The 24,128-nt window shown below is 33.6% G+C and overlaps 1 protein-coding gene across 6 annotated transcripts in view; it reads left to right on the top strand.

Moving 5' to 3' along the window:
- Positions 1 to 24,128, top strand: part of MIPOL1 (mirror-image polydactyly 1) — a 290,413-nt gene that overhangs the window by 236,812 nt on the left and 29,473 nt on the right. For all 6 annotated transcript variants that reach the window (XM_020916569.2, XM_070478009.1, XM_020916572.2 and 3 more), the window contains one exon: positions 7,491 to 7,721. In XM_020916569.2, the coding sequence (XP_020772228.2) occupies positions 7,491 to 7,721 (231 nt within the window). The remainder of the gene's footprint in view (positions 1 to 7,490; positions 7,722 to 24,128) is intronic.

Raw genomic sequence — 24,128 nt, 5'->3', positions numbered from 1 at the left:
ATCTTTGAGATTTTATACATAGACAATCATGTCATCTGTGAACAAAGAGAGTTTTATTTCTTCCTTCTTAACCTGTATACATTTTATTTTCCTGTATTATTGCATTAGCTACAACTTCCAGTACTGTGTTGAACAGAAGAGGTAAGAGGAAATATGCTTGCTTTTGCTGTGATCTTTGGGAGAAAGTATCTAATTTCTTACCATTAAGTATGATGTTAGCTTTATTTTTTTTTTGGCAGATGTTCTGTATCAAGTTAAGAAATTTCTTCTCCCTCTAGTTAGCTGAGACTGTCTATTATGAATGGATCTTAGATTTTGCCATTGCTTCTTCTGCAATGATTGATAAAATCAAATGATTTTTTTTCCTTAGATTGTTTCATGATGGATGACAATAATCGACTTTTTAATGTTTTATACCTAGAATAAATCTTATGTGTTGGAGTGCATAATTCTTTGTATACTGTGTTGGAGTTGATTTGCTAATATTTTGCTGAGGATTTTTACGTCTATATACATGGGAGATAATATTCTGTAGGGATTTTTTTCTCATAATGTCTTTATTTTATTTTGGTTTTGGGATAATGCCAGGACTCATAGATTGAGTTAGAAAATATTTCTTCTGTTTCTACTTTCTGGAAGAGATTATGAAGAGCTAATTGATATCAAAAGAAAAAGAATTGGTATCATGTCTTCCTTAAATGTTTAATTAATTCATCTGGGCCTTGTGCTTTCTTTTTGGGGATATCATTGACCGTTGATTCATTTAATAGATAAAGACTTATTTAAACTGTCTATTTCTCCTTGTATGAGTTTTGTTAGTTTGCATCTTACAAGGAATTTGGTCCATTTTATCTAAGTTATTAAATTTGTGGACAGAGAGTTGTTCATAATGGTACTTTTAATGTCCCTGGGATTAGTGAGGACCTCTCTTTCATTTTGCTATTAATAATTTTTATCTTCTTTTTCTTGGTTAGCCTGGCTAGAGGTTTATTGATTTTATTAATTGTGATAGGCCAAAAATGCCTCTTCTCAAAGATATCCACATTAAATCACTGGAACCTTTAAGTGTTATCTAATGGGGCAAGGAGATACAGGAAAATTCCAACCACTTGGGAACTAAACAACACATTTCTAAATAATCCGTAAGTCAAAGGAGAATTGTCAAGGGAAATTAGAATATGTATATGTATGTATATATGTTTGTATATATATGTGAATGAAAATAAAACTGCAACATAGCAAAATTTCTGAGACACAGCTAAGGCAATGCTGAGAGGGATATTTTTAGCACTAAATTCATACCTTAGGGAAATTTGAAATGTATCAAATTAACAATCTAAGGTCCTACCTCAAGAATATGGAAAAAGAACATTAAAATAAATACAAACCAAGCAGAAGGAGGAAAATATTAAAAATGAAAGAAGCGCATAAGAGCAGAGAGAAGACACATGACAAATATCAGGAATGATAGGATATCACTATGGACTTTCCAGAGATTAAACAAGAGATTACTATGAAGAGCTCTACATGCATAAAAATGGAAACTTAGAAGTGACAGACCATTTCCTCAGAAAAAACTATTATTCCATTATTGATATATGCAACAACCTGGATGAATTCCTGGGGAACTATGCTGCGTGAAAAGAGAAAATCCCCAAACCTTTCTATTTGTATAACACTCTTGAAATGACATTATACAAATGGGAAACAGATTAGTAGTTATTAGATTTAAGGAGAGGGTGGAGTGGTAAGGAAGTAGGGGAAAAGGAGGAATCTTTGTGGTGAAATAACTGTTTTGTATCTTGTCTATATCCATGTCAATATCTTGGTGTGCTATTATGCTATAATTTTACAAAATGTTACTGTTGAGGGGAAGGTAGTTAAAGATATCAGGCATCTTCTGTATTATTTCTTGCAACTCCATATGAATTTGCAACTATCTCAAAATAAAAAGGTAAATTTTTAAATATTCCTCAAAAATGGAATGGAATGGAGTCGGGATGAGGGAACGCAGTGGAGAATGAGGCTTCACACAAACATAAGGACAAAAGGAAGGAAAGTAAAACTGATATGACTCTTCTAGAACACTAGAGTCCACTTGTTCAAATGGAGCATTTAAGCAACAATGTTCAATAGATAATTTTTGTCAGCCTCTTACAGAAAAGCCACTGTGCTTGGCCATAGAAGGAAATAAGAGTAAAAGTATTAAAGTAAGAAAGATAAGACAAGCATAAAGTAGGTATGAAGGATAGTGGAAAGTGATAAAGTTGTGTCTCCTTGGCAGTATATGGGAGAGTGACTTCATGATGGTTGTGACAATTCATCTGAGTCTTAAAGTGTAGTGATCAGGCATTCATAGTGGAGGCAACAGTGTGAGCAATAATCCATAGTGAAAAGTGTGAGGGTGTTTTTAAAGAATAGTTTATGTTACCATTTGACTAGAATAAAAATTTTTGATAGCATAGATAGGATGAAGCCTGAAAAGAAAAACAGAACAGAGTTCTGGAGCACCTTGAATTGTCAGACTAAACCTTGGGACATCAGCCTAGAATTCTACATCCAGGGAACTTACCCTCCGAAAGTGAAGGAGAAATAAAGACTTTCTTAGACAGACAAAAACTGAGGGAGCCTGTCACCAAAACACCTGCCTTGCAGGAAATGTTAAAAGAAGTTCTTCAGAGAAAAAATACTCACAGTAAGTCAGCAACCCAGATTAAATTAACTGATGCAATAAACCAGGAAGTAAAAAACAGGCTCCATCTTCTCAGAAAATGTAGTTAGGACAGCATAGCTCATACTTCTGCTTTCTGTACTGGCTTTGTCTTTATTTATTTTTATTCAGTAAAACAAGCCAAACCTGCCTGTTTTTTTTTTTTTTTCCCCAAATGATTTAATAATGTTATCAGTGAGTGATAAGGTTAGGAAAACTAGGTTACTTCTCCCAATTCATGAAAAATCTGTAGCAACAGGCAGGTTTTTTTAATCAGAGTATTTATAAAATATCTAAGGATTAAAAAAAAATCTAAGGATTATATGATATCTAATACATAATAATTAGATATAAATTATTTCTTTAAAAATTATAATATAAAAAAATTATATAGTATATAAATAGCTGGTTTCTGCCAGGTGTTGTGCTAGATATTTTCATATAGATAGATCACCTAATTTTTTCTCATATAAACTTAATGAGGTTTTTCACATTATTTTAGAGTTGAGGATAATAGTCAAAGGGGTACTGTATTTTTCAGACAAAGTGAACAGCAAGAATGAAATTTGAATCTCCTTCTTCAAAATCCAAATCCAATCTCTTTTTATTTACCAGATTTGATATTCTTGACATGTTAGGTTGGATAATTCTTTGTCGTGGGGATCTGTCCTCTGCAATGTAGGATGTTTAGCAACATCTCTGGCCTCTACTCACTAAATGCTGGTAAAAAGATTTTTAAAGGCTCACTTTCTATAGAAGCATTCACTAAGAATTACATAATTTCAAAGCTGGAAGAGTTAATTTAATTTTTGTGTTACTTCATTATCTTCATATAAATAGGGTTGGTTACCATCCTGTGTTAATGCCCTGTAAGCCACACTCTTTCTGGGGGTGATTAACAGCTTTTCTGTTGTTTTTCTGTCATTTATTCATACTGTAACTTAAAATATTTTCCTATACAATGTCATTTAAGTGCCATTAAATTTGTAATGCCGCTTCATGGGAAAAGATGCATCTGAAAAGCAATGTATCTCAATCAACTTGGAACAGAGGTTAAATGTGATATGACTCTGAAGAAAACTAAACAATGTGACCCTCTTGTCAATTTAGGGAAGAACTTTCTGAAGAAAAGTGTTAGTGCAGGCTTCCTTCATGACTCAGATGGTGAAGAATCTGCCTGCAATGCAGGAGACCCGGGTTCCATCCCTGGGTCTGAAAGATCACCTGGAGAAGAGAATGGCTATCCAATCCAGTATTCTTGCCTGGAGAATTCCATAGACAGAGGAACCTGGCAGGATACAGTCCATGGGGCTGTGAAAAATCAACACTAAAACAAAAATTTACTTCAGTGGTTATAGATTTATACACACTAGGAATGTATCCTCTCTACTTCACCTTTATTCCTATAAGAAAACTTCCCTAAATTATAAACATTCTGCTTTATTGAAGTTTATGAATATATTCTTCTCATAAAATAAAATTTCCCTATGGAAGTTAATATGCTGGAATTAGAAAGTAAATCACATGATGATACTGAAAAAAACTGCAAAGTATTGTAAGTTCTAAGAAGGAAAAGAGGTTCTATGAGGGAACATATAAATTTAAATGAAGAGACATAAAAGTTTTATCTGAGAAAGAAATACTTATGCTGAGACCTAGGAGTCTAGTCACATAGAAGCGTGGAGAGAAAGGCATTTCAAACAAATGCTTCAAGCAGGAAAAGCTTGCTGTACCTGAGAAATGGAATGTCTGCTCAAAGGTGGCACGCAGAGAGACCAGATGACAGAAGGCTTTGTAGCCCATGGCAAGTAGGGGAGGAGTCCAGCCCAAGTAAAAGGCCGTGATGGGTGTTCAGACCCTGGCTCTGCTAGGGGTGAGATTAATTAAATTACTTATGTCTTTGCTTCCGTTTTTTATTAGTAAAAAAGTAATATTAATAGGACTTCCGAAGTTGTTGTGAGGTTTAGTTAAAGTATGTAGTTTGTTATTATCGTCAGAGATTTATTCTGAATTCATTGAGGTACTATTATAGGATTTTGAGTGACATTATCTAATTCATCTTTTTATGAGTTCATTCCAGCTACTACTTCAGTCCAAGAAAGACTTGATGGGTATTTAAAGGTTTCCAAAACATGCTGAATGATGAGTAGCTTTTTGAGCTTGAGAATAAAGGGTCCCAGTCACAGGTCCATCTGAGAAAAAAATTAAAATCAGGTAGTATAAACTTACTCCCCAAAAGGAAAATATTAAGTGATAGAAGACTAATAAGTGATGAATGATTAGGGAATTAAATTGGGATAACATTGATTTTAATAATGGTATAATTTTTAAAACTGAGTCATTGATTCTTAATAGTTAATTGGTTAGAATATACTAGATAAGTGTTTTAGGTATCATAAGCATATGCAGAATTCCCAAAATAAGCTGACCAACTTCAAGTTTTAAATGAGGAGCATATATGTAAGATTAAAATACAAAGGAACTGGATAGGCTAAGATTTTTTTAAATAGGACACAAGAAAGTGCTGCCATTAACGGAATAATAATAAACTGGATTTCATTAGCATTAAGAACTTGCATTCATCAAAAGACAACATTAAGAGAATAAAATATCACTGTATCCCTATTAAAATGGCCACAGTTTAAAAGACTGGCAATCCCACTCTAAGGTTGCACATAGAGTAACTAGAACTCCCTTGTGATGGGAGTGTACATTGGTGTGACCACTTTGGGAAACTGCAGTATCTGCTAAATCTGGACATACATATACCCTAAGGAGAAATTCTGTTCCAGATATGAGTGCTTATGTCACTTATATCTCAGTAAACCTGGAAACAAAAACCAAAACAAAAAACAAACAAGTATGTAGATCCATCAAAAGACACATACAAGAATTTGTTCATGGCAGCAACAGTGGAATGCTGAAATAAGTTGCTGTGTAATTATGCAACAGAATACTTAATAGAATTTAAAAAAGGGAACTACATGCAACAATAGGATGAATCTCATAAACTTTATGTTAGGTAAAATAAGTCAGACAAAAAGTTCAAAAACAGGCAATATTAATCTTGATAGAGGTTGAATTAGTGATTACCTTTGGGAAGGGGATCAACTGGAAGGACTGGAGTCTTCTGCATTTGTTCTGTGTTTTGTTCTTTACATTTTGTCAAAGCTGAATATTTTAGATTCATGCACATTACATAATTTAAAATGTAATTGACATTTAAAAGTAAAGAGCATAGACTTTTTAGAGGTTTTGCTTTGTTTTGTTTTTAGTTTCTTTCTTGGGTCTTTCAAGTAAACAAAAAGAGTGGATTGAAAGAAATTGGGAGTTGGAAGAATGTAGAAAGTATGAGAGGACAGAGAAAGAATAGGAAAATGAGCAAGAGACAGAAGTCTTTAAGCATATGGATTGGTAGAAAGAAGAATGAAATAACAGTTAGAAACATAAAGAGGTGAAAAAGCACAAAGGAAGATACTTTCTTTGCACTCCGCCCATCTGGCACCGTACACCATTTTCATTTCGTACATAGTAATCAATCACTTGGCCACAGTGTAGTAGCATTCTCTCTTCCAGATTAACTTGAATTCTGGAATGATTTCTTTTGGTGTGCTAACTGTCCCTGCCTCGGGTCCATCTTATTTCCTTATGACACCTTCTCCAAAGTGAGCACTTTGGAGGAGGTGTATAGGTTGCTAAAGCAAGAATAAGAAATTTATAATTACTTCAGTTTGAAAAGTTTTAGATAAAGTACTAGGCTAGATATTCAGCCAGAGTTAAAGTTCCCTGACAAGCTTTCTGCAGCTTTAAGAATTAGATTACTTTCTTTCAACACTATCAATCTGTCTTATATAGTTGGGTTGTTTTACTTCGAGTCTCCCATCGACATTTCTTTTGTATGCATATACTGAAATGATTTTATTTAATAAAAAAAGAACATCTCCTGTGTGGATTTTAAATTTCCCCTTATTAAATATTTATATTTTCAAAATGTCTTTATTTAATTGAGTGAGGTGCTTGGTGCCATTTCAAAATAACCTCAGGTGGTAGGTGTAATGACATATCAAAGATTTGACCTTTAGCATTTTAGGATTCTATTTGTCTGCATTTTCTTCTGCATTCATTTGGTCTTAATTTATATGCTGTTTCTCTGTATGACTTAATGAGTGGGTGTATTTGGAGTAAGATTCATTAACAAAAAGAAAATATATCTGAATACATATTATTTCTGTGCAGTCTGACTAGTAATTTTAACTTCATTCATATCTCAACTGTGACAAGCAGAAAATGCTGTGTATAAGGCTGATCAGTATTTGTATAAACCTCATTCATTCTCGTTAAGTGTTCAGCTGAATTAGGCCCTGGATCTACTAAACTGATGCCCATTCTCTTACTTCTCACTTCTTTGCAGTCAGCTTATTACATTCTTTTATTTACCTAGAGATACTTTATTGTCCAATTCTTTGCTATTCCTTTTAAAGAAAATTGAATGTAATATTTACACTGATATAATTAAATTAACATCTTACAGCATCTTTTTGTATGCTTTGGTAGCAAAGATAATCATTTGTCTGGGTAGCTTTCAGCTTAGAAGCAGAGAAATGGATAATTATCAAGTATAATATTGTGATATAAAAATTACTTTCATTTATGCATTTAAGTATACCTTTATTGATTTTTAGAAATGGATCTTTCTAACTGGAGATTTTTGTTTAGTAGATTATTGGCCAGTAAGCCTACATATTTATGTTTAAATTTTTTTATTTTTATATTTTCTCAGTTTACACAAATCTTTATCCCAAGAAGAAAATCTGAAGGATCAGTTTAATCTTACACTTAGTACCTTTGAAGAAGCTTTAAAAAATAGAGACAACATTGTTTCCATCACTCAACAACAAAATGAGGAACTGGCTACCCAACTGCAGCAAGCTCTGACAGATCGAGCAAACATGGAATTAGAGCTTCAGCATGCCATAGAGGCCTCCCGAACGGCCAATGATAAAGTTCAGAAGTAAGTAAAATGATCTTGTATTATTTCAAAAGTATGAAACAAAACATGGCAAAAGCACTTTGTTTTGGCAGCTAAGTAATATGTTATTCAAGCTATTAATAGTTTAAGACAAAAGTGGATTGAGCCAAATGAACTTTTTTAGACTACCTGTCATATTTAAATTTGGGGTCAAAAAGTCACTTACTGTTTAGGGCAAACAACTTTTATTTTGTTTGTTTTTAACTTTTTTTAACTTTAGTAATTGATCTTCATGAATTCATGGAGGCCATATGATAAAAATCATTTCATAGGTAATACATGAAGTTATTAGCAAAGGGAAGAGAAGGGCAAGTTAACAACTTTGTTCATTTAGCATCAAAATAATCCTGCCTGAGCTGAAATCTTCTATAATCTTGCAGTTTCAGACCTCTAGGCACATAGAATCCAGTACAGTGAAATTCATTTTCTTGTGTGGTTCCTCTGAAGAATTCAAGACAACTTTTCACAGTGCATGACATTTATTTTAAATAACCTTTGCATTTTTATTCAAATTTAAGTAAAGCTGTATGAGATACTAAATTCTAAGACAAAGGGTTCTAAAACATCCTTTTCCTTAGCAATTTTTTTTTCATTTTTTCAGTATGAAGTGTAAGTGCTAACTTCAAGATTTCTTACTTCTCACTACTTCTTATTTGAAAATAGGTCTCAAACATTTCCCTCACACCCCTGAAATTATATCTTATATCTTGATTCATAGCCCAAGGTCAGGTACATATGTAGTCAAGACTTTTTAAAAACATATTAGGAATTTTGCATATTAATCTTTAAATCAGTGTCTTCTACCTTGAAAGTTATGATTTATGATATTATATTTTTATAGGTTTAAAGATTAAGTTTATATTTGACCAGCAACTGTCTATAATTATTCACGTGTCTATAAACATTAACGTTCTAAGAACACCAAGATAGATATATAGGTCAATCTCGTTTCATTGTCAATTACAAGTTGGTAACTTTTGACAGTCAAAGTCAATTTTGGCTCAACTTGCTTAAAAGCTACAAGTACTTTAAAATTTCAAAGTTTTCTTTACATGTAATCCTTTAATTTCTTTACATAACTAAAATTCCCTAAAATTGTGTTTCCCAAAGAGCATTAGATTTCTAAAATATTTGGAAATGTTGTCAACTTTCATTTTAAAATCTCATCAGTTACCTTATTATTTTGTAAAAGAAATAACTTTGTACCCCAAGAAGTAGAAATAACATTTTCTCTTATAATGCTTAACCTTTTGAAAAACTAGTGATATTGCCCTTATTTTTCACATTTAACAACAGAAAATTAAGACTTGGAAATGGCACCAACCATGGACAGGGTTTAATTGCAATAATTATGTCAGCTACCAGAGTTAAATGTTAAATTTTAATTTAAATGTTAAATCTTTTATTCTTATTTCTAGCAATCAGACCTAGAAGAAGTATTAAAAGGCTTTCCTTTCCATATTTTATACACTATCTTTCATCTCTAGTTGCCCTCAAGTGTGCAGTGTATCTTCATCACAGTTACGGTGGGCATCAGCCTGTTTTATTGGATATAAGATGATAACCTTCCAGGAAGCCACCTTGTAAGATTTTATTAAATGGTATTAGTATCCTCTAATATAATCTGAAATTATTATTACTAGCAATTATTTTTGAAGGTCCTTTGTAAATATATCAGTATTCCAGGCAGTAATTAAAATTTAAACTAAAAGGTTTCACATTTTCCCTTTTCCCTTCACAACTGAATTTCTTAAATAGCTGATCTGTATTCACTCTAAGTTTTCAATTCCCATTTGCTCGTCTACTACTTAATACAGTATGGTTCACTCTTATACTAAAATTGCTCTTCTTAAGATCACCAGTAATTTCCTAAATATTAAATTCAGCAGCCCAATCCTAATTATACTTTATTATAAAACTAGTATATGATCATGGTAAAATAAGTAAAAATGCTCATATGTCTTCAACATGTTAATTTAAAATCTCAGGCTCTGGATTCAGAACGTATTATAGGTATGTGAACTAGGACATTTTATTTTAAAACATTGTGCTGATGTGGACAATAAAATGTGGACAGTAATACTACCTCATAATGTTGTAAGAATTAGATGAGATAATACATGTGATGCTTTTAGAACAATGTGTATTGCATACTCCTTCCTATTGTCATTTCACTCACACTACACTGTCTCATTCTTCAGAAGGGCACTACCTTTTCAAGGCTAAATGCCTTCATATATGTTGGCCTATCTCCTTGGAGCCTTAGGTAGGCCCTTTTCCTTCATGAGAATTGTATTCATCCTATGAGACTCACTGCAGTGTAGAAGATAGTCAAGATTTGTAGTCAAATTGAACAGACCTGTGTTTGAGTCCCTGCTTTCCTACCTATTTCCTGTCAGATTTGGGGCAGATTACTTAACGCCTGAAGCAAAATTTTTTCAGTGAAAAAATTTGGACAGTTACACTGATTTTACAGGGAGAGTTTATGTGAATAATAAACTGGATAGTATGTAAAGATGACTAGTTCATAATCAGGTACTGTAGCATTCTGCAAATTATATCATTAGTATCACCACATTTATCAAACCCACAGGAGTAGTTCAACTGCCTTTTCTCTACCAAGTCTTCTCCAACATCCTAGAAAGTTAAATCACTGTCTTCTGTGTCATAGATTTTTTTGGTGAAAAATTACTCTTCTGAAAATAAAGCCCTCCTGTCCTGTATTTCCTGTCTCCATCATAGTCCTCAAAAGTTTCCGCCCTTTCCTTCTTCCCTCACTCTTTCTTTTCATTCACGTTCACTTTGTCATCAGTCTCTGTTGTCTACTGCCTAAGTATCTGCTGATTCCCACCACTCTCCCCTTGTTAATATCATTAATTCAGGCCCTCATCATTCCTCATGGCTGTTGAAATAATCATTCCTCAAGACTATTGAAATAATCTTAGAACTAGTTTACCTGCTTGTAGCTCTCTCAAAACTTGTCTTCCTTACTGCTACCAGAGTTAATTTTTCTAAAACACAAATCAGGTTATTTTATTTCCCTATTTGAAATCTTTCAGGGACTCTTCAACCCCTGCAAGTTAAAGTTTAAACAACTTAGAATGATATAGGAGGCCTATCAGTGGGCTTCTCCCGTTGTTTTAGTATCATCTCCCCCCATGATGCCCTACCACAGTATCTTTGCTCATGCCATTTCACCTTCTTAGAAAATATTCCTCCCTTTTAGCGCCTTGCCAGATTTTTGTTATTCCTTAAATTCTGGTTTAAATGTTACCCCTGTGATGCTTCTTTATATTTCCATTCTTTAATGCTTTCATAATACTCAGTCCATACCCTCATTAGAAGTCTTAATCATCTAGGTGTTAAAATTGCGTTGTATATCTGTATGCTCTCTACTCTGATCCCTGCAAAATTAGTCATCATTGAGCTTTTCCAAGCCATAGATGTTCTGTTCATCTTTGTCTCCAAATACTTGTCCCAGATGCCTGCTGTTAAGTGGGTACTCTATAAATGCTTATGAACATATGGACTAGAACAATTTAATAGTTTGCTATAATGACAGAAAAGGGTTTCCCTGGTGGCTCAGTGGTAAAGAATCCACCTGCCAATGCAGGAGACACGGAGACAGGGATTTGATCCCTGGATCAGGAAGATCTGCTGGAGGAGGAAATGGAAACCACTCCAGTATTCTTATCTGGAGAATCCCATGGACAGAAGCACCTGGCAGGCTACAGTCTGTGGGTCGAAAAAGAGTCGGACACGACTGAGCACACACACTTGGTAGTGATCAGCTTGTTCTAACCACAAACTTCCATCAAGTTTAATTACATTTAAAAGGCCTGAAATAGGACAGAGAGACCATAAACTATTTCTAACCACAAAATAGGACAGAGAGACCATAAACTATTTCTAAAAATTGTATTTTAAATTTATATTTTATTTCTTTGAGTAAATATTTTTCTTAAATTTTTTAACCTATAGGAGTGTATTTGGAAAGGAAAGTTGTACAGAATTACTATCCATAAAGTAGCCAATATTTATAGGCAGATAGTTACTTATAGGGTAAAATGTGATGAATGCCAGACTTCATAGACCAAAACTAACTTCTTGGCCCAGGTATCTGGGTGATACCTAAAATTTCACCAAAGGAAATCCGTTCCTTTGCCTTCAATATTACTCTCCTTAGGTAGGTCTCTTTTTAAAATGTATGTGCTTGTGGAAGAAGAGCACATAGTGATTTACCTTTTAGGTGTTTTTTTTTGTTTGTTTTTTGCCAATCCTGGATGCAGAGATTTATGTGGAGGCTAAAAAACAGGTTAAGAACATGAGAACTTTGTTATAAAAAAACTTCTCATAATAGTTTTGCCTAAAAAAAAAAATAGTTTTGCCTAGACCATCCATAGTCCTCATTTATTAAAAAGAAAACTGATGCACTAGTCCACTAAATGATGTTTTTATCTCATGAGATTATAAAATCTGATTCTTTGTGCTGTATTTTTCCATCTGTCTTTTGATCTACAGATAACGCCTCTCCTGGCCTACAGCAAAAGTTCCCAAAGGGATTTTTAAATATATTTTACTGTAATTAACATATTTAAGCTACACAGTTACCTAAAACTATTTACAGCCAGACTGATGTGGTTAGAAGACCTCTCCAACGATCTAGGTTTTAAAATGAAATAACTTTCATCACATACCATCTTTACTGTGGGCCAGATTTACACTGATGTTATTTATTTCCTCATGAACCATAACTATATAATGAATAGGTGAGACTAAAATTGTAAACTTTTAATATATCTTCAAGAAGAAAAATGTATCAACTATTTAGAATTTTCTGTCTGTACTTTAAAAAAAAATCAGTTACTTAACATTTGCAGGCATTCTAACTTTTAATTGCATAATTAAAATTTCAAAGATCAGCATAAAACATTTCCTTCTGAAATATAAGGCATCCTGTGGCTTTTGAGTGCTATTTAAAAAAAAAAGAAAAGAGCATGTAAAGCTAATAAAAGTCTTTCCTGCCGTTGGCCAAATACTGATTTCTATGAAGAAGTTGAGGTTACAAAGAAGTTGTGAATTCTCAGCCTGGTTTCCCTGCTGATGAGTGAGAGCAGCCTGTAGTTCACTTCGAGGTATCAGGGGAGTCGCCATAGTGTCCCACAACGGTTCTTAGCAGAGAGCAAACATACTTTCCACAAACTTAGCTGCTTAATCTGTTTGCAGGTTGAATTATAAAACAGGCTAGATAACTCTGGGTGCTGGGAAGGGGAACAGAGCATTTCCAGTTTCTTGACTTTTTTTTTTTTTTAAAGCCTGCTATTATTTTAAAAAAAAAAAAAAAAAACCTACAGTTTTCATCAAAAGACTTCACTAAACTTTGTAGTTTTGTTGCTAGTTCCAGAATCTGATATTAACTATAATGATAAATTATTCCACTCAAATAGTCTTACGTAGTTTAATGTGAAAAGCATCAATGAATTTTTTTATATAGTTGCATTAATTTTGTGTTTTCATTAAAATTATCCTACTTCTTGCCAACTTTATCTTGCTATTTTCCCTGTAAATTCTTGGTTGGACTACAAGTTGCAAAGCAATACTAGATGTATTGTGAATGCTTTGTAAATATGATACTTGTTAATTGAATCAAGGATTACATTTCATAAATTCTCAACTCAGCATAAGGTTTAAATCAATATTTAATAAAATGTTGAAAGTTTACTTGGATTTATTAGTATTATTAATAAATGAGGATTTAGAACTTTTCTGAAAATTTCTTCACAATCTTTTTTGTATTTGAGATTTTAAAAGCTCTGTGAAGTATGATATATACTTCAACAAATAATAAGTCAAATAGTTAATTTATTTGTGATAGTTTATGTACAACTGAACACCCCCATCAGCTTTGGACAGCACCTTCTAAATCTAGAAGTAATTAGATATAGCTTTTTTATGTCATTTGTATATAGAAAATGGACTCAGACGCCTCCTAAACAATCGTCACAAAATATACACCATCTAACATGTTTAATTTTTATTCTTGAATGCATGATATGCTTTTTAAGAATTTAATGTTCTGGGCTTTTTAATCATAACACGTTTTTAAATTAAATACCTATTTAACTTATGAAATACATCTTGTACTCTATCAAACAAATATGTATTTTATAAAAACTTTAATTCCATTATATATTTGTATAGTGGATCACCTCTCTTACACACGAGTACATAAAGTAGCTTTCCTTAGAACTACTTTTATTATGCACAGAAATACCTACCATGTTTGATAGGTGATATAATTATATTCATTTCTTTATAAAAACTAGAGAATTGAGGCTTATACCTTGATCTTCAAGGAACGTCTCACTTTGACATGAAAAAGAAACATAGTTTTAATTGTCTAGCTCATTTCTTTCTACCAGGGAAGGATTAATCTGTGATTATTAAAATTGAGAAATTCTAATGAAGTGGAAAGTAAAAGATACAGGCTAAAGAAGAAGAGGGATTCTCTAAACCTAAGTATCTGCCCTGTCCCTGTTAAGTTCCCTTTTGTAGTTAATTTTATGGAATGAATTATAAACAGCCTGAAAGTAGGGCCTAAAAAGTTAAATCACAACATGACTTCTTACATGTTGTGATTGGCTTCTTCATTTCAGAGTCTGTCTTCACTAGGTAATCTAGAGTTGGACTAGTATTCATCTCAGCCTACTAAGATAGATAAAACACGTTTCAGATGATCATGAGAGGAATGAGAGAAAAAGAATAGAAATGTTGAATAAGAGACATATAGTTTCTGTTTAAGACTAAATAAAATGCAGGAATTTTCTTGTTTTTTATTAATCCCAGTGTTACAGTAATTGAAATCAGAAGTCGTGTCTGACCCCAGGCACTGCAGTACACCAGGCTCCTCTGTCTTACACTGTCTCCCAGAGTTTGCTCAAATTCATGTCCATTGAGTCGGTGATGCATCTAAGCGTCTCATCCTCTGCTGCCTGCTTCTTTTGCCTTCAGGGTCTTTTCTTCAGCATCAGGGTCTTTTCCAACCAGTCAGCTCTGCATCAGATGGCCAAAGTATTGGAACTTCAGCTCCAGTGTCAGTCCTTCCAGTGAATATTCACGGTTGATTTCCTTTAGGATTGACTGGTTAAATCTCCTTGCTGTCCAGGGGCCTCCCAAAAGCCTTCTCCAGCTCCACATTCGAAAGCATCAATTCTTTGGCCTTCTTTATGGTCCAACTCTCATCTCTGTACGTGACTACTGGAAAAAGCATAGCTTTGACTATATGGACCATTATTTAGGGAAATTATAGGATGCACTTAATGATGATCAAGTACAGTTTAACTGAAGCTTGACAAGCTGAAAAAAGTACGAGAGTTCTTACCCTGCAGAGATGTCCTATTGTGATTTTCATGCACATACATGAAATGTAAATGCCTTAGAGTGGTCTTATGCTCTAATCAGTACCATTTCCCTAGGTTCTATTCTTAGCTCCAGTTAAAAGCCTTCTTAATTGTTTAACCCTTGACCCCAGGGTACTTCATAAAGATAGGAGAACTCATCTATCTTACCTGAAAATAGTTTTAGAATTGATAAAAATAAGATATAAAAGTGATTTGAACTTTCTAGGAAAGGTACTTAATATCACCAACCACTGAATATTTTAGCATACTTCTTTTGTAGTCAAGGAAAAAAGGAAGCTATTTTAGAAGTTAGATTTTTTAAAGTTTTCATCGTTCCTGCCTGGATGTCACTCAACGTCATTATACTTGGTAACTCATTCAGAAATTCCTCTTTTGCTTTCTCTATTCTTAAAAGCACAGGTGAATGGATATAATGTATCTATCTGTTGATACAGAGAATGTTTACATGCTTACATAATCAGGGTCTGATTTTTTTTAAAAATAAATTGTCAGTGTATTCATCTAAAGTCTGATGTATACTTCTTTACTAGGTATAGGTTTTATTCCCAGAATATAATTGAAAAATTCTAAACTGAACCCAAGAGCAACTAGAAATACAAATTTTACTTGGATTGTAAGATTCCGTGTTTGATTCTTTCTTCCCATTATTCTATGTTTGTCTGTATATCCCACTAAAGGATTTTTCACAAGTACACATTTGGCCCTCTATAAATGAAAGAATATTGTTTCTTTCAGGGTAACTCTGTCTGATAGTGAAATCACAAACACTGTCCTCACATAAACTTCATTCTTGATCATTTACGTTTACAGAGAAAAGAATGCATTCTGTAGCAATATAGTATATAGTAGCAACTGAAATCCTCCTTCTTTTTTTCTTATATTGTTTTATTAATATATTCCTGAGCAACTCAACAAATATCATTTTTTCTTCAGCTCTTAACCTAAGTATAAAGAAAAGAATAATTTTGCTACTATAGATATTACTTCATTAGGTGTTCCTATGGAAAGACTAACTGGAAGTGAAAATTTTATATAGTAAATAGTATTTTGGAACCTATTACTGAACTTGACTCTTAATTTTTTTAATTACTTTGACATGTATAGCATTCAAACTAATAGTTCTTGGAACAGCAGCATCATTTGACTTTTTCCTTCACATACAGTAGTATCCAAAAGCATAACGAAAGTGTGTCTTCCTTCTCTTTGTGTTATACCATTTGACAAGCTACATAATGGTAAAAATAACATAAACATGCTCAGAATCTTGAAATGTCACCTTCTTTAGTTTAAACTAATCTGCCTTCTGAGCTATGTGTATTTCACATCAGTGTTCCAAGAAGTTCTCTACTACTGATTGGGGGGCCTAATCTTTCCCAGAATGATGGGAGTAGCACAGTTCAAGAACAAGAATGAATCTCTGTATAATCACACCACAATGTGAGGTGACCCTAAGACTGAGAACTGACCAGATACACATATGGGTTTTAAGAAGACTTTCTGATGCTCTTTTTGACACAGCTGTGAGAAGAATGTGGCTAAGGCCCTGTAGTCATTCTTGAGTAGAGCTGGCAAAGGAAACCATGAGGAGAAGAGACTTTAACACATGGGTGTAAGAGAGTACGGCTTCATTGATGTGATCTGAGGGGAATGCCTAATGACTGGAAGAATCAAACTTGGCAATGAAAACACAAAGCTCTTTTCATCAATTCAAACACAGACTCTAAAGCTGCAGATGGTCACCTCCAGCCTTGTCTATTCAGTGTGAGGTTTTATAAAATGGCACTTTGGTGAATACTAATAGATCAAAACAAAGATTTAATAACGTAAAGATGTGGTGTTCATTTTTAAATGAATATACAGGTCAGCATCTCAGAAAAGGATAAAAAGAATACCTTTTATATGTGGGTCTAAAGTCTTTTTGTTATTTTTCAACTTCAAAAATAAATGACATTTATCTTCAAAACTAAATGACAAATGTACAGATTGTGTTTTATGGAAAACAGTTTACATTATGAAAGAGACCAAAATCAGAGTTTATATTTACACATTGATTTCACTACTTTCACTTAAGGACTCTCAATTTACAACATTTGTTAATGTCATCCTGTAATATTTTCTTGAAATTCACTTGATAGGGCAAATCTGTGTTGCCATTCTCAAGGATTAATCAGTCTAATTAATTTAGCCCAAAATATTTTACAATTGGAATAGAACTTTTTTATTGCCTTTTTAGAAAATGTGAAGAGACATTGTTTAGTACAAAGGAATCTTTGAACTTTAATGCATTCTTGAAAGGTACTTTGCATTTGATTTTGTAAGACTTTAGAAATCATAATTGTATATATAGTCAAGAGGTACTTCACTATACTCACCTGTTACTAATGCTTACATAACTTAATCTTACTTTAAATTAAAATATGGTGTATTTTTCCAGAACAAATTTTATTATTAGACTTGTCTAGCACTTTACAGTTTATGAAAGTCTTGAGCTAAACCCAAACAAGTAAGCTTTATTTTCTAAAATATGCTTAAAAGATGAACTTGACTACTTAATAGCCTTCATATTTCTATTATATGTGAAGTAAATATAATGAATAAGTCTGAGTTCCTAATACTTTTATCTAATAAGTGACACTAACTATAATAAAATACTAGAATTGAAAGTTAAGAGGAAAGCAACCAAGTATCTAGTAGAAATACCAGTAAACTAAAGGCCCTTGACTGTCATTAACTGGGTGTGTACAAGTTAATTAGATTTTGTTTCTTCTCAGTTTCCTTATCTGGAAGATGGAGCTGATAGACTTGCTCTAACTACTTCCAAACATGACTGAGAGAATCTAATAATATGCACGTGCATAAAAGTACTTTGAAAAATATACACTTTATAAATGCAAGCCATAGACTGAAGAATATCTTCTACTTACACATTTTAGATTAAAAATTATAATTACTTCTTTGGAACCAGAAATGAGTGAGTTAGAAAAATAATATTTTAGCCTCAGAGACAATGTAGATGTCGTGTAACTGGAAAAAGTGATTCTCCACATAGATCTTGGAAACCAAAAGCAAAGAGGATTCTGTGCTTTCTCATACATTACTGGTGAGATTGCAAAATAGTGGGGGGTGGGGGCGGGGGAAGCCCTATAGTGGAGAATTTGATGGTATAATGGTATGATGGTACCTAACAAAATCATGGGATTCCCAGGTGGCGCTAGTGGTAAAGAAATATCCTACCAATGCAGGAGAAATATGAGATGCCAGTTTTATTCCAAGGTCAGGAAGATCCCCTGACTGAGGACATGGCAACCCACTCCAATATTCTTGCCTGGAGAATCCCATGGACAGGGAAGCCTCTCAGGCTGCAGTCCATAAAGTCGCAAAGAGTTGGACACTACTGAAGCAACTTAGCACACACACACGACAAAGTTATATTTACCCTTTGACTAAGGAAAATCACTTTTAGAAATTCCTCCTAAAGAATTCCTCCTAGGAATTGTAGTATTATCATCATTACTATTATTTAGTGAATGCACTGCGTGGCATGTGGGATCCTAGTTCGATGATCAGGGATCAAACCTGTGTCCCCTGCAGTGGAAGCACAGAGTCTTAACCACTGGACCATCAGAGAACCCCCTACAGTATTATTTTTAATAGCAAACAGAAACAACCCAAATAGGAGAGTAAATGAATAAATCATGCATATATTTGCATAGTGTAATGCATGTGCTTACTCAGTCCTGTCAGACTGTTTGCAACCCCATGACTATGGCCTGCCAGGCTGCTCTGTCCATGGAATTTTACAGACGAGCACGCTGGAGTGGGTTGCCATTTCCTACTTCCGGGGATCTTCCCGATCCAAGAATCAAACCTGCATCTCCTGAGTCTCCTGCATTGCAGGCAGATTCTTTACCACTGCACCACCTGGGGTAGTGCTTAGTGTGATACAGTGCAACTTTAAAAATAAAATAGTAAGTGAAAGTGAAAGTTGAGCCGCTCAGTCGTGTCCGACTCTTTGCGACCCCATGGACTGTAGCCTACCAGGCTCCTCCATCCATGGGAATTTCCAGGCAAGAATACTGGAGTGGGTTTCCATTTCCTTCTCCAGAGGATCTTCCTGACCCAGGGATCAAACCCGGATCTCCCACATCGTAGGCAGACACTTTACTGTCTGAGCCACCAGGGAAAATAGTAAGGAAGATGTGTATAAACGAATATTGATTGACATATTGCTAATTGGAAAAAAAATCAAGTATTTATATGATAAGTGAGAAATAAGGATAAAAAGAACAGGAAGGATGTTTATCCTTTGGAGGTAGATAGGAAAGAGACACAGGCATAGGATGGTAATGCAACTTTTTGAACTATGTCTTTTTGAATAGTTTGACTTTTGAACCATGTATATGTTTTAAATATTTAGAAATTAAAATAAAATGAAAAAATTAAAAAGCACCCATGAAAATGAATACAAATAGAAATAAATGTACCTGACTATGTCAGATTGGTTAGATTCTTATAGAGAGAAAATAATTAACTCAAGTGTCTTTTGACTATTAGACTGACTATGCATCATTAAAGGCATATGTTTTAAGGACAAGAAGAAATGCAAAGTAATCTTAAACTTTGCTCAGTATATTCATACTTAGTTGTACAACTGGTTATTAAAATCTTAAAACTATTTTCTCTATATTGTTGGACTGAGGAGCTATGTAAATATTATTAGGAGCCAAAATTTATACTGTAAAATAAATGGCATTAAGAAAAAGAAACTATAATACTCAATTTGAGTTGAAACTATCAGTATGAATTTATAATTTAAAAAAATGTATATTTTTCCTTAGCTTTATTTATTGAAAAGGCCTTAGAAGCAAGGGACACACCTAAACACCCAAATTTTGGTTTCTGACTACATTTCTTATTAAAGGGTATCAAAGCTTCTGGGTCTGGATCATGGGAAGTACAGTGAATCTAGATTATCATTTTGTACCAGAAAACAAGAACTTTCTGGTTCTTGCTCAGAGATTAATAGAGTCATGTAGAAAGGGCCTGAGAACAACTTGACAAAGTTCCCATAGACCAAAATTGAAATAATGTATGCACCAAAAGAAGTGTATTTGATTATAGAATCCTTAATTGTTACACTTAGGATCTATAAAGATACTTTTTTAAAAAAAGATGGAAGTTAGAAAGGAAGAATGCCTTTTATAGAGAAGAATGTGTGGTGCTGTTGTGCTCAGTCATGTCCAACTCTGTGACGGCATGAACTGTAGCCCACCAGGCTCCGTGTCCATGGAATTTTCCAGGCAAGAATACCGGAGTGGTTTGCCATTTCTTACTCCAGGGGATCTTCCCAACCCAAGGATCGAACCTGCGTCTCTTGTGTCTCCTGTATCAGCAGGTGGATTCTTTTTACCACTGTACCACCTGGGAAGCCCCATGGAAGGAGAATGGCAGTTAACAAACATAGAGTAATAGAATCAGAAAACTACCATCTTGTAACCCCTACTGTATTTAATTCAAGCAAAGACCATTCCATCAGCCCTGTAATGAGTTAAAAGAAGCTACTTTGGCACTATAGTCTGTCAGTCTAGTTTGGGGAAACTTACTTAGCATATACCAAAGAGTTTAGAGCTTAAAAATCAGAGAGGGCTTAGACATGGGGATTTAAGATGTCAAGTGCCTTCAAACAATGTTTAGGGATTTATTATTAAAATTTACTTTAGAAATTTTTCTTACTCAAATATTCTGTGCTTATGTAAATCATAGAAGATAGACCTAAACCATTCAACCTTTTATCAAAATTCATCTTTTAAAGAAACTCACTATAAAGTTTTGCCTTAGAGATTTTATCAATCTTAGACTAGGTACTGATCCTTTATTTAAATTTTGGGGTTTTTTTTATCATGGAGTTTTTGTGTTAATTTTGATTTTTTGAAATATTGCATTAAAATATTATTTATCCTGATAATGAGTGTTTTTACACCTCTTTAAATTGTTCATCTGAATTGAGTGCCCCATTCACCTCTCCCTAGATTTAGCCCTGAATACTCTATAGATGAAAAAGACACTCTCAGAGTGCGCTTCTCGTTTACCCTCATTCAAAAATAAGAGCAGCTTACTTAGTTTTCTTAGTGTGTATGATTTCTATTGAATGGTGTTTCACGTTCAGAAATAATAGTCATACAGTGGACCTGAAAAACTGTGGTTCTTCCCACTCTATGGAAATAGACCAGGTTTTTAATTACATACTGTCCAGAAAGCCTGCCACTCTCTGAATTTCTGTTTTTACTTTATGGTCATTACCTGCACCACTTTTTTCAGCTGTTGCTTTGTCTTTATTTCAGTCATCTGGGTATAGATGGGTTATTATATCTATCAATAGTAAGGTTATGATTGTATTCTATACCCTAAGTGTTGATTTCAATTTGAGAATATTTGGTTTTTATGAATCAAAGATAAGTCAGATAGAGAAAATGACTGTGCTGATTCTGCTTAATAAGTTGAATATTACTTTCACTTTGTAGGCCTCTGGCTTAGTCTGAAGTTTGAAGGTACATTGATATATTATCTCTACTAGTCTCCCAAAGGATGTTGCCAGTCTTTCGAATTAAACTTGAATAAGGTTGATTTGTATTCCCTCTTAATCAAAATTTGAAATGTTGACATTAGAAAATTTCATTCAGTGCTAATTATATATGACTTTTATGAAAGTTAGGAAGGGAAGAATCCTACATTTTAAAGTTTAGTATCAGCCTAAAGCCCTGTGAAAACAATAGTGAGTAGCTTAATAAGCCATCTTAATAAGATACCTTAATAAAACTAACCAGTTATTCTAGCTTGCTGCATTTCACTTGGCAGTATAAAAATCAGTGACTTACTTCCTCCATCATTAATTGAAACTTTTCTGGATTTAAAATGATCAAAAACCTCAGCAATGTTATAGCAATGTTTCCTAACCTTTCTTGACTCTTAATTCCCTTTAGTAGTAATACATATTCTCTAGGCAGAGTTTTAAGTATCCTTCTTGCATTTGTATAAGATAAAGAAGTTAATTTACATTGATTGTTTTTTAAGTTTTATGTTAAGTACAGTCTTTAGTATCCGTATGTAACATCACATGGTATTTGATATACATATAAGGAAGTATTAATAGATTAAAATTTCATAATATGTTATGGCATTAAATAACTGCTTGTGAGATAATATTTGAAATTCTTAGCATTTTACTTTTAAAATGAAATAGCAGTGTTTTTTCAACCTTTGTTTGCTAGAATATTTCCACAGGTAGCATATTATGATTGTTTTGGATCTTTACTCCAATATAGGTAAAGCTAAGTTAAATATTATTATTATATATTATGGACTTGCCTGGTGGCTCAGTGGTAAAGAATCCGCCTGCAGTGCAGGAGACCTGGGTTCGATCCCTGAGTTGGGAAGATCCCCAAGATCCCCTGAAGAACGGAATGGCTACCTACTCCAGTATTCTGGCCTGGAGAATTCCATGGACTGTAATCCATGGGGTTGCAGAAAGTGGGACTCAACTGAGCAACTTTCACTTTCACTTTCTTTTTTTTCATTATATTATATAATATTCCTTTCATCATGAGCAAAGTGTACAACTCCAAGACCTGATTTGTTAATGAACTTGCTAAATATTATCTTTACTAGTCCAGTTTATGCACTTATCTTTTATGCCAACACTAATTTTGCTCTAAAATATTCTGCAGTTTGCTGTTACATGATACTAGCCCCATAGCTAGCTTTTTCAGTCTACTGAGTATGCTTAGTATATTGTATAATAAATCAATAAAATCTTGTAATGTAGAGATCTCCTATCTCTATGAAGCAATTGTGAGCAAACTGTAAGTGAATTCATGAATCAAAAAGGTATGTTTTGATGAGACTGACTCTGAGAACATTTGATTTTAAAAGTATACCTCATTTATTGTATGGTATAAATTGGTTGTAGCACTGATTATAAGTTTTTTTAATAATAAATCCAGTTAATAGTAAAACAAAATGTTCATATCATGGGAATACATTTTAAGTAATTATTCTGAAGAACTACATGTTAGTGATCTTTAAGCAAATTAATGAATCATATTTCTTGTTTAGGGAATGAAACTGGTACCTGTTAATAAAATTTTTATCTTTAGTAATTGAATTTTATATTGGTTTCATACATTTTCTATTATCATATTATAATAGATAGCAAAAATGCATTGAAAGTGTGTTAGTCACTCAGTCGTGTCTGACTCTTTGCAACCCCACAGACTGTAGCCCACTAGGCTCCTTTGTCTATGGGATTTCCCAGGTAAGAATACTGGAATGGGTTGCCATTCCCTTCTCCAGAGGATCTTCCCAACCCAGGGATCAAACCCAGGTCTCCTGCATTGCTGTTGACTTCTTGACCATCTGAGCCACAGGGAAGCCCCCAAAATGCATTTTTTAAAATGCATTAAAAACTTTAAATATATTTAACTACAGTTTAACACAGTAAACTCTACATTGATTAAATAATTGTGTTATAAAGCTGGGAATAAAATGAATGCATCAAAAAAGTTCCTTTATAATCATGTTGTCTTGCCCATTTTAAAATAATTCCTGGGACTTCCCTTGTGGCCCAGTGGCTAAGACTCCATGCTCCAAAAGCAGGGGATGTCAGTTCAAACCCTGGTCAGGGAACTAGATCCTGCATGCTGCAACTAAGAGCCAGTGCAGCCAAATTAAAAAATAATAGTAATAATAGTTCCTGCTTAATGTAATGCTTCAATACTTGTTAAAATTTTGTTGTCTTAAATAGCTAATCCGTTCAGGTGTCCAATTCTTTAAAGAAACTGTACTTTCATGATAAAACATAGCCTTGACACTCTTTTCCTGACAGATTTTGTCACTTTCAGAAATAGTCCTTTTGACTATTAGACAGTGATTATTTGTATTCATAATTAGTTGATATAGATGTCCTAATCAG

Source organism: Odocoileus virginianus, chromosome 16 (assembly GCF_023699985.2).
Source record: "Odocoileus virginianus isolate 20LAN1187 ecotype Illinois chromosome 16, Ovbor_1.2, whole genome shotgun sequence".
Classification (NCBI taxonomy): Eukaryota; Metazoa; Chordata; class Mammalia; order Artiodactyla; family Cervidae; genus Odocoileus; species Odocoileus virginianus.
This window is presented reverse-complemented; position numbering and strand designations above follow the sequence as displayed.